Here is a 15,990-nt window from a genome sequence, read left to right on the forward strand (position 1 = left end):
GCCACCCAGGCGCCCCTAAAAAAATTTTTAAATGTTTACTTATTTTAGAGAGAGAGAGACTGACAGACAGGACATGAGCAGGGGAGGGGCAGAGAGAGTTGGAGACACAGAATCTGAAGCAGGCTCAAGGTTCTGAACTGTCAGCAGAGCCCAAGGTGGGGCTTGAACTCACAAACTGTGGGGTCATGACCTGAGCTAAAGTGGGACTGACACTTAACTAACTGAGCCACCCACGTGGCCCTCATTACCACTCCTCCCTTAAGAGATACTTAGAGGGGCGTCTGACGGGCTTGGTCAGTAGAGCATGTGATTCTTGATCTCAGAGTTGTGAGTTCGAGCCCTACATTGTGTGCAGAGATTATGTAAAAAATAAAATCTTTAAAAAAAAAACCAACGGGCACCTGGGTAGCTCACTTGGTTAAGCATCTGACTTTAGCTCAGGTCATGATCTCACGGTTTGTGGGTTCAAACCCCTGTCGGGCTCTGTGCTGACAGCTTGGAGCTTGGAATCGTCTTCAGATTCTGCCTCCCTTTCTCTCTGCTCCTCCCCTGCTCATGCTCTCTCTCTCTCTCTCAAAATAAATAAACATTAAAAATAAATAAATAAAAAAACAAAAAAAGAAACACATAGAAGTTGTAAAGGGAGCTTTTATTTGCTTATTTTTTAAATCTATTTTTTAAAGAATGTTTCTTATTTGTTAATTTTTATTTTTTTATTTGAGAGAGAGAGAGGAAAGAAACACTTGAGGGAGGGAGAGGGGCAGAAGGAGAGAGGGTGAGAATCCCAAGCAGGTTCCATGCTCCACTTCCACCAGGCGCCCGACTCAATGTGGAGCTCGAAGGAGGACTCAATCCCACAGTCCTGGAATTGTGACCTGAGCTGTAATCAGGAATCTGACACTAACCGATGGAGCCACCTGGGCCCCCTGGAAAGGGAGCTTTAAAAAAAAACTGTTATATTTGCAACTACATGTGTGGGGAAATCAGGATTTTCTTCTTATATAATCAAAACAAAATTAGAAATAAATTGTTATCTAGAACCCTAATTGTAAATGTGTGCATAAACATTTTTGATTCTGATTGTCTTCTTAAGTAAGTATTAAAAAAATTTTTTCTTGGGGCGCCTGGGTGGCTCGGTCGGTTAAGCGTCCGACTTCGGCTCAGGTCACCATCTCGCGGTCCGTGAGTTCGAGCCCAGCATCGGGCTCTGTGCTGACAGCTCAGAGCCTGGAGCCTGTTTCAGATTCTGTGTCTCCCTCTCTCTCTGCTCCTCCCCTGTTCATGCTCTGTCTCTCTCTGTCTCAAAAATAAATAAACGTTAAAAAAAAAATTAAAAAAAAAAAAGAAAAAAATTTTTTTTTCTTACTGTTTATTTTTGGGAGACAGAGAGACAGAGTGCGAGCAGGGGAGGGGCAGAGAGAGAGGGAGACACAGAATGTGAAGCAGGCTCCAGGCTCCGAGCTGTCAGCACAGAGCCTGACGCGGGGCTCGAACCCTGGAAGTGCGGGATCATGACCTGTGCTAAAGTCCGATGCTTAACCGACTGAGCCACCGAGGTGCCCCTTAAGTATTTTCAATATGATCCTATTAAATATTTTTATATTGGTTAAATACTACTTTTAACTCATTCTGCACACTGGCACTTCTCATAAAATTTTCTCTGGAAAGAGTTTCAATTGCCCAAAGGTATAATGACGGAAGAGGACAATGATAACTAGAGATTGTGGAATACATCTTCTGCAATCCTTGGAGGAAATAAGGGTGACCTTTGGGTTGTTTCAGGGATGGGATTATAGAAAAGAGCATTTATTTCACACAATGTCTTTCTGCATCAGTGATTTTAATATGGATTCTTAGTGGTTATCAATAACTGGTCAGATCATTTTTTTTTTAATGTACTGCTGTCTGGATTTTGACCTAGTGAATTGTGGGCTCAGCCCTCTCCCTCCTCCTCCCCCATCTCCTTCTTGATCCAGTCCACGTAGTTGAGTAATTTGGTGTAGAAGCCATAGCCCCTGCCACACCCGATGCCCCAGGATACGATGCCCGTGGCCACCCAGCGATCATTGTCCTCATCCTTCACTGCAAAGACCCCTCCGCTATCGCCCTGACAGGCATCCTGCTTTAGAGACGGGTCCCCGGCACAGAACATGTTTTGAGAAAACACATCGTTCCTATTTTTTTTCCGGAGCCAGCTCTCACACGCCTCTCGCCTACCTACGGGCAGACGGATAAACTTGAGGTCATAGGAAAGCCTCTCCTCCATTATCCCAAAGCCACTGACGTAGCCCATGAGGCCCCTGTCATAGAAGGTCTCGTTGTCAGGGAGGCAGATGGGGAGGAGGTTGGGCCCCAGGGTGACACTATTTTCCAGCTCCAAGAGGGCGATGTCCGCCTCAAAATTGTTAGACTCGTCCTGGCGGTAGTCTGGGTGAATGCTGACCCTGCGGACAGGGTGGTTTGCTAGTTTTGTGATCTCTTCCACGTTTACGTGGCCCAGGAACACATCCCTGGTGGCGTTATTTTCCCCGTTGTAGTCCTTGGGGTAGAGGGTGTGGGCAGCTGTGAGGATCCAGCGGTCGCCCAGCAGGGCCCCCCCGCCTGGCCCATAGATGTTGGTGTATGCCTGCCAGGGGAAGTTGCCCAGCTTGGCTCTTTGCCCTCCGATGATGCGCTGCTTCTGTTCCACGGGATTGACGGGTTTCCCACACACTGGAGAGGAGAGACAGAGAAGGCAAGTTCAAGTCAGTCCGGCCCATCCTCTTTCCTTCTGTGATCAGGCAGTTCCCCCCTGAGGCCTTTTTTTCTGGCTGGGGGCGGGGGGGGGGGGGGGGGGGGGAGGGGCGGGGAGCGGGGCCGTTTCCTCTTTGTTCTCCCATTCCCACCCTCCCCCTGAGTCTTTGGCCTTTGTCAGCCTCTCCTCCTGGCTCTGGTTTATTTCTTCCTGGGGGTTTTCTTGCTCTTTTTTACTCCCCGATTCCCCATCTGCTCAGGGAAAAAGCGGGAATGTCAGGACCGAGTCCAGTTGTCTGGGTCCCTCTGTCCGTTTCTCCTGGGCCTTCTCCTTACCTTCCCCCTTTACTACTCCTGTCTATTTTTGACCTCAAGCTGGAGTGTCTCTCCATTCACTTTGTCTCCATGCTCTGTGCAGGCTCTTCCTGAGGCCCCGCAGGGTTGCCGAAGGCACTGGGGATGGCCCCAGAGGGCTTCCACTCACCTGGCAAACACCGAGGAATCTTTTGTCCTTCCTTTTCATTCTTCCAAATGCCCTCGGCGGTGCAGGTATAGGCCCCTGTGGAAAGAGGGGGCGATGAGCAGGCTGGGCGATGGTGGGCAGGAGAAGCGGCTCGCAGAGGCCAGTAAGCACAGAGCGCGCTAGATGGGGAGAGGGGAGATCCGGAACCAACACGGACAAAGGGAAGGTTGAAATACATAAGGATGGAATATCACAAGTGTTGTGAGGCTCCCTACGTATATTTTTTTGGTGTTGACATTCGGTGAAAAAAATCAGAACATTAACTCTACGTTTGATGTGCTCCCTGTTTGTGAAGGTAGACATAAAAACCGGAAGGAACATTTGAACATCTTGTCAGTGACTGCACCTTGGAAGTGGGTTTGTAGATAATAATGGTGGCTACATTTTCTGATGGCTGACGGAGTACCGTACCTGTTGCTAAGCACTTTCTTGACATTATCTCCTTGAAGCACCACAGTGACACTTTCGGGGATGCATTATTATCCTCATTTTTTTGGAGGAGGAAAATGAGCTGAAATAGTTTGCACAAGGTCACATAATTTCTAAGTTACAGAACCAAGATGCAAACTAAGGATTGTCTGACTTCAAAGCCCAGCTCTTTAATAATACTATATAATTTCAATGTAAGATTGTTTCTTTTTTTGGATGTTTCTAACCTACAAAGCATGTCATTTATTTAATTTTATTTTAAAAAAGTTTATTTATTTTGAGAGAGAGAGACAGAACGAGTGAGGGAGGAGCAGAGAGAGAGAGGGGGAGAGAGAATCCCTAGCAGGCTCCATGCTGATAGTGCGGAGCCCAATGCGGGACTGGAACTCACAAACTGTGGATCATGACCTGAGCCAAAATCAAGAGTTTGACGCTTAACTGACTGAGCCACCCAGGCACTCCTAGGATGTGATTTATTTTATTTTATTTTATTTTATTTTATTTTATTTATTTTAATGGTTATTCAGTTTTGAGAGAGAGACAGAGACAGAGACAGAGTGTGAGCAGGGGAGGGACAGGGAGAGAGGGAGACCCCGAACCCAAGAAGGCTCCAAGCTCCGAGCTGTCATCCCAGAGCCTGACATGGGGCTTGAACTCACAAACTGGAAGATCATGACCTGAGCAGAAGTCGGATGTTTGACTGAGCCACCCGGGCACTCCTGATTTATTTTAAAGAAAAGTTTGGAAGATAAGTTTGAGAGTCATTTAGTAAATCTAAATGCAAAAAAGTTGCAACATAGTAGCCTGAGGGGGTGTTGGAGGTGGTGGGGATGGTGGTGGTGGAAATGATGGTGACGGAGGTCGGGACGGTGACACTGCTTGCGCGGGTGGGAATGATGATGCTTGTGGTGAGAAGGAGCGGACCGTTTATGAGATTTGAGATTTTCTTTGTATCGGCTCCGGTGCCTCCTTATGCAACCCTACTAGACGCCTCTTGGCATCGTACTTTAGGCCCCTGAAGCCGGCGTCCTGGGAAGATACCGTAATATGCATCCATTCTCGAGGGGTTATGTTGGAAGAAATCTCGGAAGATGTCCCGAGAAGATGGAAGGGAGGAGGCTGCCATTTGCATGGGTCCCTACCTCGCTCGGTTTCACTGATGCCTCCTCTGGTCTGCATCTTGTAATAGGGCTCCCGGCAGTAGTACTGGATACGGGCCTGGTAGGTGTTCACCCCCTTTGCGGTGGTGTAATTGAAGTCCCCGTTAGTCAGGCTTTGGGGCTGCCCACAGTCCTTGACTTGGAGAGAACACAGGGCCGTATGAGAGCTGAGAACGTACTGGAACTTCAGCGGAGGGACCACGAGTTGTCTGCCCACAGAACAAGCTGAGAACCTCAGGGCACTACGGTCGGTGGGGGGAACTTATGACGGATGGGAACTGGATGGAGTGAAATTCAGTTCTGGGGAGAGCCCCCCAGTACAGCTGAGCGGAGGGCCGACTGGTTCCTGCTGTGGGCCATAGGCTTCAGAGGACAAGTGGGGGGGACAGTCCTTTGGGGAGAGGCTTAGCCCAGGCCCCCTCTTCCCTTCACATCCCAGGTCCCCACGGCCGGGGGGTGGGAGTAGGGGCAGATACTCCTGAGTTGTGACTTACTCTTGCATCTGGGCATGGCACGGTGCCACGTGCCGTCGTCCTGACAGACAGCCGTGAAGGAGAGCAGCACCTGGTTTCCCTGTGTGAGAAGACGGACAGAGGTAGCTGTGTCATTAGTACAAGAAGGCACTGCGGTTCCCTTCCCGCCTTTCCCACCCCAGAGCAGCAGCCAGTGCCAGAACATCTCAAACTCGCAGGCCTCAGAACCTCTGTGGGTGCGGCTCCTTTGTCCTTCTCAGACCGGGGCTACCGAGGGGAGCCCCGAGTCACACGGCAGCAAGTCAGAGCAAGGACTCATTGTCGGGCCCAATAATCCTCTCTCTAGACTCTTGCCTTTTTCCACGGAGGCCCATTTGGACTCCACACGTTTAGATTAAAAAAACAGCAAGACTGGCTGGGTGTTTTCTGTGTTGGAACAAAACACCGTGCCCTGAAGTAGAACCATGTTTCTCCTCCTTTGGAGTACCCACCAGTCTCGGCCTGCATCACTTCCTTTCTCCTAGACCGCAGTTTTCTTTTTTTTTTTTTTTTAAATTTTTTTTTTAATGTTTATTATTGAGAGACAGAGAGACACAGAGCGTGAGCAGGGCAGGGGTAGAAAGAGGGGGAGACACAGAATCTGAAGTAGGCTCCAGGCTCTGAGCTGTCAGCATAGAGCCCGACGCGGGGCTTGAACTCGCAAACTGCGAGATCATGACCTGAGCCAGAGTCGGTTGCTTAACCCACTGAGCCACCCAGGTGCCCCTAGACCGCAGTTTTCTGAAGGGCAAGGGCCCAGCCACTTTCCAGGGTGCTTGAGATACTGATGTGTGCCAAATGCTATAGTAGTTGAGTAGATAGCAAGCACAAAGCAAGAAAATGGCACCCTCTGAGATGAAAATTAACCGGACCCTATGAATGAGTTTTATTAAGGCCAACAACCATCCCAGAGAGTTAGCCCTGGAAAAGATCGCAAGAGAGTGCGTACGAGAACAAGGATGTTTCAGTGAAATGCAAATAACGGGAGACAAGCTGTGTGGCTTGCTTTAAATTCTATGATGTGAGTCACACATGCCAAGGTAAGGGTGGTGGCAGCAGAAGACAGGGAGGGTTGTAACGTGAGCAAAGAGTACGGGAGTCTCCAGTCTTCTGGGCCTGGGACAGCCAGTCCTCATGACGTAGCTGGAGACATCCAGGGGTAAAGAGCAACTCGTCTGGCTAGCTCAGCTTGATGCAACATTCATAGGTAGGCTGCATGAAGGCTGTTGTGAATATGCGCGTTTCTTTTTACTGACCTCCTGCATCTAGAACACCGCCTGACCCTCGGTAACACTTAAAATGTTTGCTGCATGAATTAACTACTATTTGAGGGCATACCAAAGATCTTCTCTCTGATTCTGATGAGGTCTTCCAAGTGGATCTATTGAACAAAGATGGGATGTCCAGTCCCGTGCCCCTGCCCAGGGGTGACTCTAACTTTCATGTCTTTCAAAACTGCATTTTACTTTACCGGATTCTGTGAGATTAACCAATAAAACCATGTTCTTTACTGCACCCGCAAAGCTGAGAACAGGGTGGTGGGTCCAGTCTGAGAACCTCATCATACATAAAAAAGCCCTGGGGCAAGGGGCGGGAGATTTGGTTCCAGTCCCTCCTGTACAAAATCTGTGATGCTGAGCGAGTCACTCCTTGTACTCCACCCTACCTTTTCAGGTCCTAATCCTACCGTTACTGCCCAAGGTTAGTAGTTCATAAACTTGGCTGCACACTAGCTTCGAGTGATCCTGATGCCCTAGGTGCCAGGCCGAGGAATCAATCTCCAGGTCAATGGAATCAATCTCTTACAGGGGACCCAGACATCAGTATTCATAAAATTCCAAGTGTTCCCAGTGTATAGTCAGGTTTTGAGAGCTGGTAGACCAGGTGACCCTTCCAGCTCAAGCATCTGTGAGTCCAATTGGGACTGAGCCTAAATCTGATGGTGGGGGGGGGGGGCTGAGCTACCCGTGTGAATTGCCCCCGGAAGGCTGGGCCAGCTGTTTTCCCTCAGCCTTGGGCTCTTACCTCCACAAGCTGGTAGCCCTGTTTGCAGGTGACAATGAAATAGTCACGGAACTGGTATTGAGGCTGCAGGTCCTGGATGATGGTGAACTTGTCTAGGGTCTTGGGCTGGGGGCACTTGATGACTGTTGGGGAGACCAGAGGACATATTCATGTCAGAGCCACTGTCTCTTCTACCCATCTGATTCTGCCCCAGTGCTGCCTAATGGGAGAGGCCCCCGGGAAATCTTACTTTCAGTCGTATAATGCAGCTTCCAGCCTCGGCTGTCCCCCGAGTCATCCGTGAAGAACAGCAGATCCACGGCATTGCTGCTGCTGTCAAAGTCAGCGGGTCTTTGCTTCCCACAGAACTCGCCGATATTCCTCCCACTGGCGTAGATCTGGTGGGGAAGAGGTGAGGGCCATGTCTCTAATTCAGACATTTCCCCACTGAGCCAGGAGGGCGGCGGTGGTGGGAAGTCTGCTTTTTGTGTATGCTTTCAGCTGGAGGGGGAAAGGGATCCCTAGGATCCACACCCAGTTGTGTGGGAACTCGTCTAGCCCATGTGTGACGTTGGTCATTCCTGTCCCGATTGGCCAGAGGATCTAGCGGGAAGCAGGGGTGAGGGGTGCCGGGTGAAGAGGGGAGAGAGAGGAAGGGGGTCTCTCAGGGAGTCGGATGGCTGTACCTGTAGCTGGTCATAGGGGCAGTGCACTTGCTGGTGGTCATCGATCTCGAAAGGTTCCAGGAACTTGAGGTGGAGGGTGAGGCCGCGCTCTACCCGGATGCTATAGTTGCAGCGCAGGTCAGGGGGGTAGGGCTTGGGGTACTCCAGGCTGGAGACGTAGCCCGATGGCTCCGTGTACAGCTCACTGCTGCACTCGGCTGTGGGAGCAGAGCCGGGTGGGGGGTCACCGGAGACTCTCGGGCTGGCCAGCAAGCCCTTGCTCCATCCCTGCCTCCCTTCCACAGTGCCCCAACCTCACCCTGGCAGGAATGCCCATTCTTCTGAAGCTCATAGCCTGGACGGCAGGAACAGAAGTAGCCACCAGGATAGTTATGACACAGGTGCTGGCACTGGGGCTGGAGATTCTCCTCAACCGAGTTGCGCTGGGCGGCACATTCATCGAGGTCTGGAAGAGATTCCAGAAGGAGAGGTTAAATTCCTGCTGGGGATTTCTGTAATGGCTCTGCTCTCAGAGAGATCACTCACCGGAGGCCGAAAGACAAAGTCAGCTCTTGGCCACCTGAACTTCCAGGCCTGTCTAATGATGTCTTCTGGAAATCCCCCAATGGTGACAGAACCCAGGTTGGCAGGCCCCCTTTGGACAAAGCTCTCTTGAGGGGAAAAGGAAGGAAGGACAGGCTTCCTACTCCTTTGGATTCAAGATTCCCCTTTTCTGGTCCCTAGTCCATATGACTAAGGCCAGAAAAAAAGGCACCCAGGGACCACTCACCCACAGCTTGGTAGTAGGCCAGGAAGCCCTTGTAGAACATAATGGTGCCATTCTCCTCATTGGAGAAGTCCGTGTGGAAGGTCAGCAGCATCTTGTTCCCTTCAGACATAAATTCCTTTGCTTCTGGGGGGTTGCCCAGTGGAGAACCCAGTTGCCCACAGAACCTCCCCAGAGTTTTCTTGTCAGCAGAGATCTGGTGGAGGAAGGAGAAGGGGCGGGAAGAGGAGCTGTTGAGGAGACACGTCCCATGAGGAAGGTCAGTGAAGGTCCTCCTCTTGTCCCAAAGAGCGAGTGTCCCAAAGAGTTCCACTCTGCTGGTGGAACAGCCTCTGCCTGGTTTCTGCCTGCCGGGCTCTGGCTGTTGTGAACTTCTCCCCACCCTGGCGGGACTTCCATGGTGCATCTGAGTCTCCCAGTGGGTAGCTCCTTGCATGTCACCCTGTGCCTGGTACATCACCTCTTCCTTGTTCTACGTCCCCCAGCACGTTTCAGACCTTTCTTCATTTCCACCACTTCCCGTGCTCGTCTTCCACTGGAATCCTGGTTGTCTCTACCCAAGTCTTTAGCATTCCTTCATTCCGAGAGCCCGACAGGTCTGCTTTATTTTCTGTCTAGTTACTTCGCCTCACCTTATGCAAACCGTTCACATCCAGTCATGCTTCCTGATAGAATCAGCTGAGAGTGAGCCTCTCCAGCCTTCATATCGGCAAGCATCACCTAGAATCCCTTATCTTTCCTTTCGTAAAAAAATTTTTTTTAAGTTTATTTATTTATTTTGAGAGAGAGAGAGAGAAATTGAGAGAGAGTGTACACAAGTGGGGGAGGGGCAGAGAGTGGGAGAGAGAATTCCAAGCAGGCTCCACGCTGTCAACGCAGAGCCCGACTCGGGGCTTGATCTCAAGAACCCATGAGATCATGACCTGAGCTGAAACTGAGTCAGATGCTTAACCGACTGAGCCACCCAGGCGCCACCCCCCCACTTTATCTCTTTCTTCACAGGTTCCTTAACCCCTCAAAAGTGGAAGACATCCTGCCCCCACCCCATCCCTCTCTATCCCTACCCCGGAGACCCTTCCCCCCAACCCTGCAAACTTCTCAAGTCCTCTGGGTTAGGAAGATGTATCATTTTCCGATCATTCTCTCATAGCCTCCAGAGGGTATACCCTCCTGGGAATGGTATTTATCGGATGTGTGTAGTCTCTACTTGGATCCTGAACCTTGAATCTCATTTTTATTGGATATAGAAAGTTGAGACTTGGAAGGCCTTCTTGGTTGTTTCAAAGGTGAGGAGACTGAGCCCACTGACTTTGCTGAGGGCTACATTTGAGCTACTACTGCATACATTTCTCTCCCCCATGTTCCTGTTTAGGCAGGCAGCCATGGTGATATTCTACATGGAAACAGGGAAACTGAGGCACAGCTGTTTTCCAAAGACTCCCAGAAAGTCAGCAGATGGGGAAGGTTTTTCTGACTCTTATGGACAGTACATTTCCTGGAAGTGGGACCTGTACGTTCCTTCCTCCATGTTTCTCCCTTCAGTGCTCACTGAGGGCCTCTAAATCCAGTGGACCCCCCCCCCCCACACACACATCCAGGATGTCACCTGACTCTCAGAGCTCCACTTGGCCATCAGCTCTTGAAGGGCTAGGGCTCTGTCCATGTGTGAAGAATGCTATCCAGGGTGGTTAGAACACAAGTCCTCAGTTTCCAGAGACACCCAGCTCTCCCTCTGCCCTCCCAACCCGATCCCATACCTTGACGTAGTCATAGAAACAGCCTTCAGAAGGCTCCAGGTCAAACTGCCAGAAGACGAGCTTCACCCTGAATCCTGTGGGCACCGTGATCACAGTGGTTTTCTCAAAGTTGTTGGGGTAAGGCTTGGGGTACAGAGGAGAAGTCACCTCCCCAAAGAGCTTCTGAGAAATGGGGATGGAGCCTTCCACCCTACAGAACAGGATCATCACCAGGAGGTATAAGAGCCACCTGCCGAAAAGAAAGTGGGTGTCTGTAGGGCTGGAGGGGTGCAGCACCCTTGCCATTTTGGCAGTGACTGGGGTGGGGGCTGGGATGGTCTCATACCGCTCGGCATTTTCCACTCTGGCCATTCTAGACCTCACAGAGATGTTCTCAGTGGGGGTGGGTGAAGAGGGGAGGCTGGTCTCTGCAGCCGCTGCATTGGGTATTCCTCCCCCGGGGCAATGTGCAGTCCAAAGGTTCATCATACTCCCTGTCCTCTCTCCCCATCCTCCTCCCCTGCCCTCTCGCAACACTCCCCTCCCCTTCCCGGAATAGGGCTGGCTTGGGACCAGTTAACTGAGGGTGAGGGTTTCCAGTCATGGCTCTCTGATATGGCTCCCAAGGGCCAGCAAAGGCCTCTGGGAGAAACGGCCTATAGAATATGGAGTCACACACAGAGCGCACCCCTCCTGGGCAGAGTGGGTCTCCCCATCTTGCTGCTCCCCTGCTATGAGCTGGGAGGAAGAAGAGAGCGTGGCCATCACCTCACGTGTGTAAGGTCTCCTTTTGTCCTCATGAGGAGGGATGGAAGGTATGTGTTTGCGTGTGCCCGCGTGTGCATACCGGCGTAAGGTAAGCTATACGGGGAGGGGAAGGGTGTTCCTGTCTCCCTGAATAAATTTGGGAGCAGAGTTGCCCAGGATTCTCCCTTCTGGCTTCTCCCTCCCTCCCTCCCTGGGTCCCCATCAGCCTTACTCACATTTCTCCAGGCCTGTTTTTGGATCCTAGACTCTCCTGACAGCGTCTTCATCCACTCTGCGTTGAGGGAGACAGCGGTCATGCAGAGGAGGGAAGGGGGAGGGAATGAACGTGGAGGGGAAGGGGGGTGGGAACCATTCCCGGAGCAATGTTGTAGGGAATGAACTATTTGCATAAACAAAATGAAAAAAAAGTCTGTTTCCAGTTGAGTAGAGTTTTGGTTTTGAAATCCCTGATGGTGGCGCCACCTGCTGGCCGATCTGGGGAAGGGCTGGGGAGACGGGCCTGAGTTTCTCCAGTGGAGACAGCCTTTGGTTTGGAAAACCCAGACCTCGCGGTTTCTAAATCTGATCTGAATTTTCATTTTCTTCAGGGACCGCCGTTGTCTTTACAAGGTTCCTACACCAAAGGCAGTGGAAATCGCTGTTGAGGGAGACTCTCTTTTCTGCATCGCCTGTTCCATCAATCTGGTTCGTCCTGCCCTTAGTCACCCAACGGCCCTGGTCCAGGAATGGCTAGGATTTTCATGTCCAGGAACAACGAGGTAGAAGAGGGCATTGCAGGAGTGGAAAGAAGAGAATGGAGTTTGTTTGCATTGGGGCCCCGGCCTACTCACCCTTGAATGACAAACACTGAACAGGGCTTGTTGTGTCAGGGTGACCCTAAAGCAGCACTAGGGACCCTTTTAAGATGCTTCCTCCCCACTTCAATGAGCTCAGGCCTGCCAGTGAAGTTGGCTTTTAGAGACGCAAGGGAAGTTGAGCGGGGGTAGAGACATCTCTTCTCCTGGGCATCTGGTCAAGTGTTGGAACCCCTGAGAGTCATGGCTGCCTAGGGCTAGCCAAACAACAGTGTGGTTGTGGACCAACAGTGACTTGGCCTTTTCTGAGAGAAAGCCAGGCCCTGGGGTGGGGGTGGGGGACTCTTATCTTTCCTGTGCTCCAGGGCATAGTCTCCTAATTTAGAAGTATGCTCTCTGTAGAAGCCTTTCTTTCTCAACTCGCCATGGCTCAAATACCATATGTGGCAAAACCAAAATACCAATATGGCACCATATTTTATAGGGCAGCTCAGGCAGAGCAGTCGCCTGAGTTTTTAGACCTTCGGAATGTATCCTGCTTGTTTCTCCAATGAGATTAATCCCTCCATCCCTCCACCTACCCACTCCACCTACCCACTCATTCCTCCACGTAGGGACTTACCTATTTTCATGTGCCAGGCACTTTCCCAGGCAACGGATAGCGAGGACTCACAAAGATGGGGCAGTTTCCCATTAGGCAGTGGCCAAGTTGTCACTGAATGTACTTAGAGAGCCGGCACAGGGAAGATGCAAGGTCAACCAAGGTGCGGAGGGTTCCTCCAGCAGGCCTGTACGTCAGAGCTGAGGAATGGATCTGATGGCGGGGCTGATCCATGACTTAATCCCTGACATGACCCATGACCTTGTCAGGTTAGGAAAGGCAAAAAAATAGAGGAGAGGGATAAGGACCAGATCAGGAGACAAGAAAGACGGGGAACCTTGCTTAGCGAATTGAGCGTCAGCAGGCTGACAGCGCTGTGCGTATGTCTCGTGTGGTGTTCACAGCGGAGGCAGAATAGCAGAGGTTACGGGTTAAGGAGCGGTGGTCCAAGAAGTTAAGTCTTTTTTTTTTTTTTTAATGTATATGAAATTTATTGACAAATTGGTTTCCATACAACACCCAGTGCTCATCCCAAAAGGTGCCCTCCTCAATACCCATCACCCACCCTCCCCTCCCTCCCACCCCCCATCAACCCTCAGTTTGTTCTCAGTTTTTAACAGTCTCTTATGCTTTGGCTCTCTCCCACTCTACCCTCTTTTTTTTTTTTTTTCCTTCCCCTCCCCCATGGGTTCCTGTTGAGTTTCTCAGGATCCACATAAGAGTGAAACCATATGGTATCTGTCTTTCTCTGTATGGCTTATTTCACTTAGCATTACACTCTCCAGTTCCATCCACGTTGCTACAAAAGGCCATATTTCATTTTTTCTATGCCACGTAGTATTCCATTGTGTATATAAACCACAATTTCTTTATCCATTCATCAGTTGATGGACATTTAGGCTCTTTCCATAATTTGGCTATTGTTGAGAGTGCTGCTATAAACATTGGGGTACAAGTGCCCCTATGCATCAGTACTCCTGCATCCCTTGGGTAAATTCCTAGCAGTGCTATTGCTGGGTCATAGGGTAGGTCTATTTTTAATTTTCTGAGGAACCTCCACACTGTTTTCCAGAACGGCTGCACCAATTTGCATTCCCACCAACAGTGCAAGAGGGTTCCCGTTTCTCCACATCCTCTCCAGCATCTATAGTCTCCTGATTTGTTCATTTTGGCCACTCTGACTGGCGTGAGGTGATACCTGAGTGTGGTTTTGATTTGTATTTCCCTGATAAGGAGCGACGCTGAACATCTTTTCATGTGCCTGTTGGCCATCCGGATGTCTTCTTTAGAGAAGTGTCTATTCATGTTTTCTGCCCATTTCTTCACTGGGTTATTTGTTTTTCGGGTGTGGAGTTTGGTGAGCTCTTTATAGATTTTAGATACTAGCCCTTTGTCCGATATGTCATTTGCAAATATCTTTTCCCATTCCGTTGGTTGCCTTTTAGTTTTGTTGGTTGTTTCCTTTGCTGTGCAGAAGCTTTTTATCTTCATAAGGTCCCAGTAATTCACTTTTGCTTTTAATTCCCTTGCCTTTGGGGATGTGTCGAGTAAGAGATTGCTACGGCTAAGGTCAGAGAGGTCTTTTCCTGCTTTCTCCTCTAAGGTTTTGATGGTTTCCTGTCTCACATTTAGGTCCTTTATCCATTTTGAGTTTATTTTTGTAAATGGTGTGAGAAAGTGGTCTAGTTTCAACCTCCAAGAAGTTAAGTCTTAGCTGAAGCTCTCCCATCCGTCCCAGGGATCCTGAGTTCTGTCCTGATGTAGACGACATGACTGGAAAGTGACAAACCTGGGGCGCATCAGCTCAGTCCCAGCCCTGCCTCCCCACTGCCCGACCACTGAAAGGAACCCTTGACTAACTTACACCAAGGATAGAAAGAAACAGCCAAATGAAGATTGCTTCTGCCCTGGCCTAAAAACCGGTATCGAAGATGGTCTATTTTATTGTTCATTCCTCTCAGGATTTGATTCTGGGGGGAAAAAGTTTCTCTCCTAAAGTTATGGTAAGTTTCCTTCTGTGGATATATCTAGATCTAGACAGATGGCTCTATATAGATATAGGTATATAATTTTTGGCTTGGCTGGGAGAAACATCATTTTTTACAAAAATCTTTTAAAAATTATTTTAATTTTTGAGAGAGAGAGAGCATGAGCAGGGGAGGGACAGGGGTGGGGGGACAGAGGATCTGAAGCGGGCTCCTCACTGACAGTTGGCAAGCCCAACACAGGGCTCGAACCCACGAACCGTGAGATCATGACCTGAGCCGAAATCAGACGCTTCACCGACTGAGCCCCCCAGGGGCCCCAATTTTGCTTATCTTTTCAAAAAAACCAGCTGTTAGTTTCACTGATCTTTTTTTTTTTTTATTGTTGTTGTTTTGGTCTGTATTTCATTTATTTCTGCTTTAATCTTTGTTATTTTCTTCCTTCTGCTAACTCTCTATTCTTCTTTTTCTATTTCCTGAAAAAGAAATGTATTCCCATTCATAATAGCCTTAGTGTTTATTTATTTTTGAGAGAGAGACAGAGTGCAAGCAGGGAAGGGGCAGAGAGAGAGGGAGACACAGAACCTGAAGCAGGTTCCAGGCTCTGAGCTGTCAGCACAGAACCTGACGCGGGGCTTGACCTCACGAACTGTGAGATCATGACCTGAGCCAAAGTTGGATGCTCAACCGACTGAGCCACCCAGGTACCCGTCATTTTTTCAATAATAAAAATAAATAAAATAAAACTAATATATGCTCATTAAATACAGTTTAGCAAAGTTTAGCAAACACAAAAGACTAGGGGAAAACAAAACAGCCAAAATTAACTTCTGATTAATATTTTTGGGTATTTTTTTTTAACTTTTAGGCTATTTTTAATCGTCTTTTATACTATAGGTTTGAAAATGGTTTTAAAAAATCGACGTAACCACCTGTATGTACAACTTTGCATCCTGCTGTTTTTCAAGATCAATTCAACCTTTAACCACATAGCTAACTTGACCTTCCATGTTAGCACATTGCCTCTCTTCTGTGTTCTGGCATTAATTTCCTATTTCCACGTGAACAACTGTACTTTACTTGGGTCTTGCGCTGTAAATCACCTCGAGTCCTTACTACAAGTTAAAGAGTTGGTCTTCTCAGGTGGAGCCTGGACCGGGGTGTCCCGTGGTGCTGGAGGCTGTCTGTAGAAACATCCAGCCCCGGGCTGGGCTCAGCTTGGTGTCCACAGGAGGTGCGGTCGGCAGGAAAGTGTGAGCAGGTGCATCACGATGCATTTGTTAAAGACCTGCT

The 15,990-nt window shown here is 49.4% G+C and overlaps 1 protein-coding gene across 2 annotated transcripts; it reads right to left on the reverse strand.

Moving 5' to 3' along the window:
- Window positions 1-1,821: 1,821 nt before the first annotated feature.
- On the reverse strand, window positions 1,822-11,723 carry C1R (complement C1r). Of its 2 annotated transcripts, none has more exons than XM_030322143.2 (11): window positions 11,533-11,723; window positions 10,571-10,799; window positions 8,817-9,009; window positions 8,346-8,492; window positions 8,048-8,244; window positions 7,612-7,759; window positions 7,383-7,504; window positions 5,340-5,418; window positions 4,828-4,983; window positions 3,218-3,292; window positions 1,822-2,712 (listed from the first exon to the last, which is right to left on the reverse strand). In XM_030322143.2, coding segments are annotated over exons 1-11 (2,127 nt in total). In that variant the 5' UTR covers window positions 11,535-11,723; the 3' UTR covers window positions 1,822-1,933. The 2 variants fall into 2 exon arrangements, with proteins under 2 accessions (XP_030178003.1, XP_030178002.1); XM_030322142.1 differs by lacking the exon at window positions 11,533-11,723 and adding an exon at window positions 10,896-11,054.
- Between the last annotated feature and the right edge of the window lie 4,267 nt (window positions 11,724-15,990).

This window comes from Lynx canadensis, chromosome B4, assembly GCF_007474595.2.
Source record: "Lynx canadensis isolate LIC74 chromosome B4, mLynCan4.pri.v2, whole genome shotgun sequence".
In the NCBI taxonomy this organism is placed as follows: Eukaryota; Metazoa; Chordata; class Mammalia; order Carnivora; family Felidae; genus Lynx; species Lynx canadensis.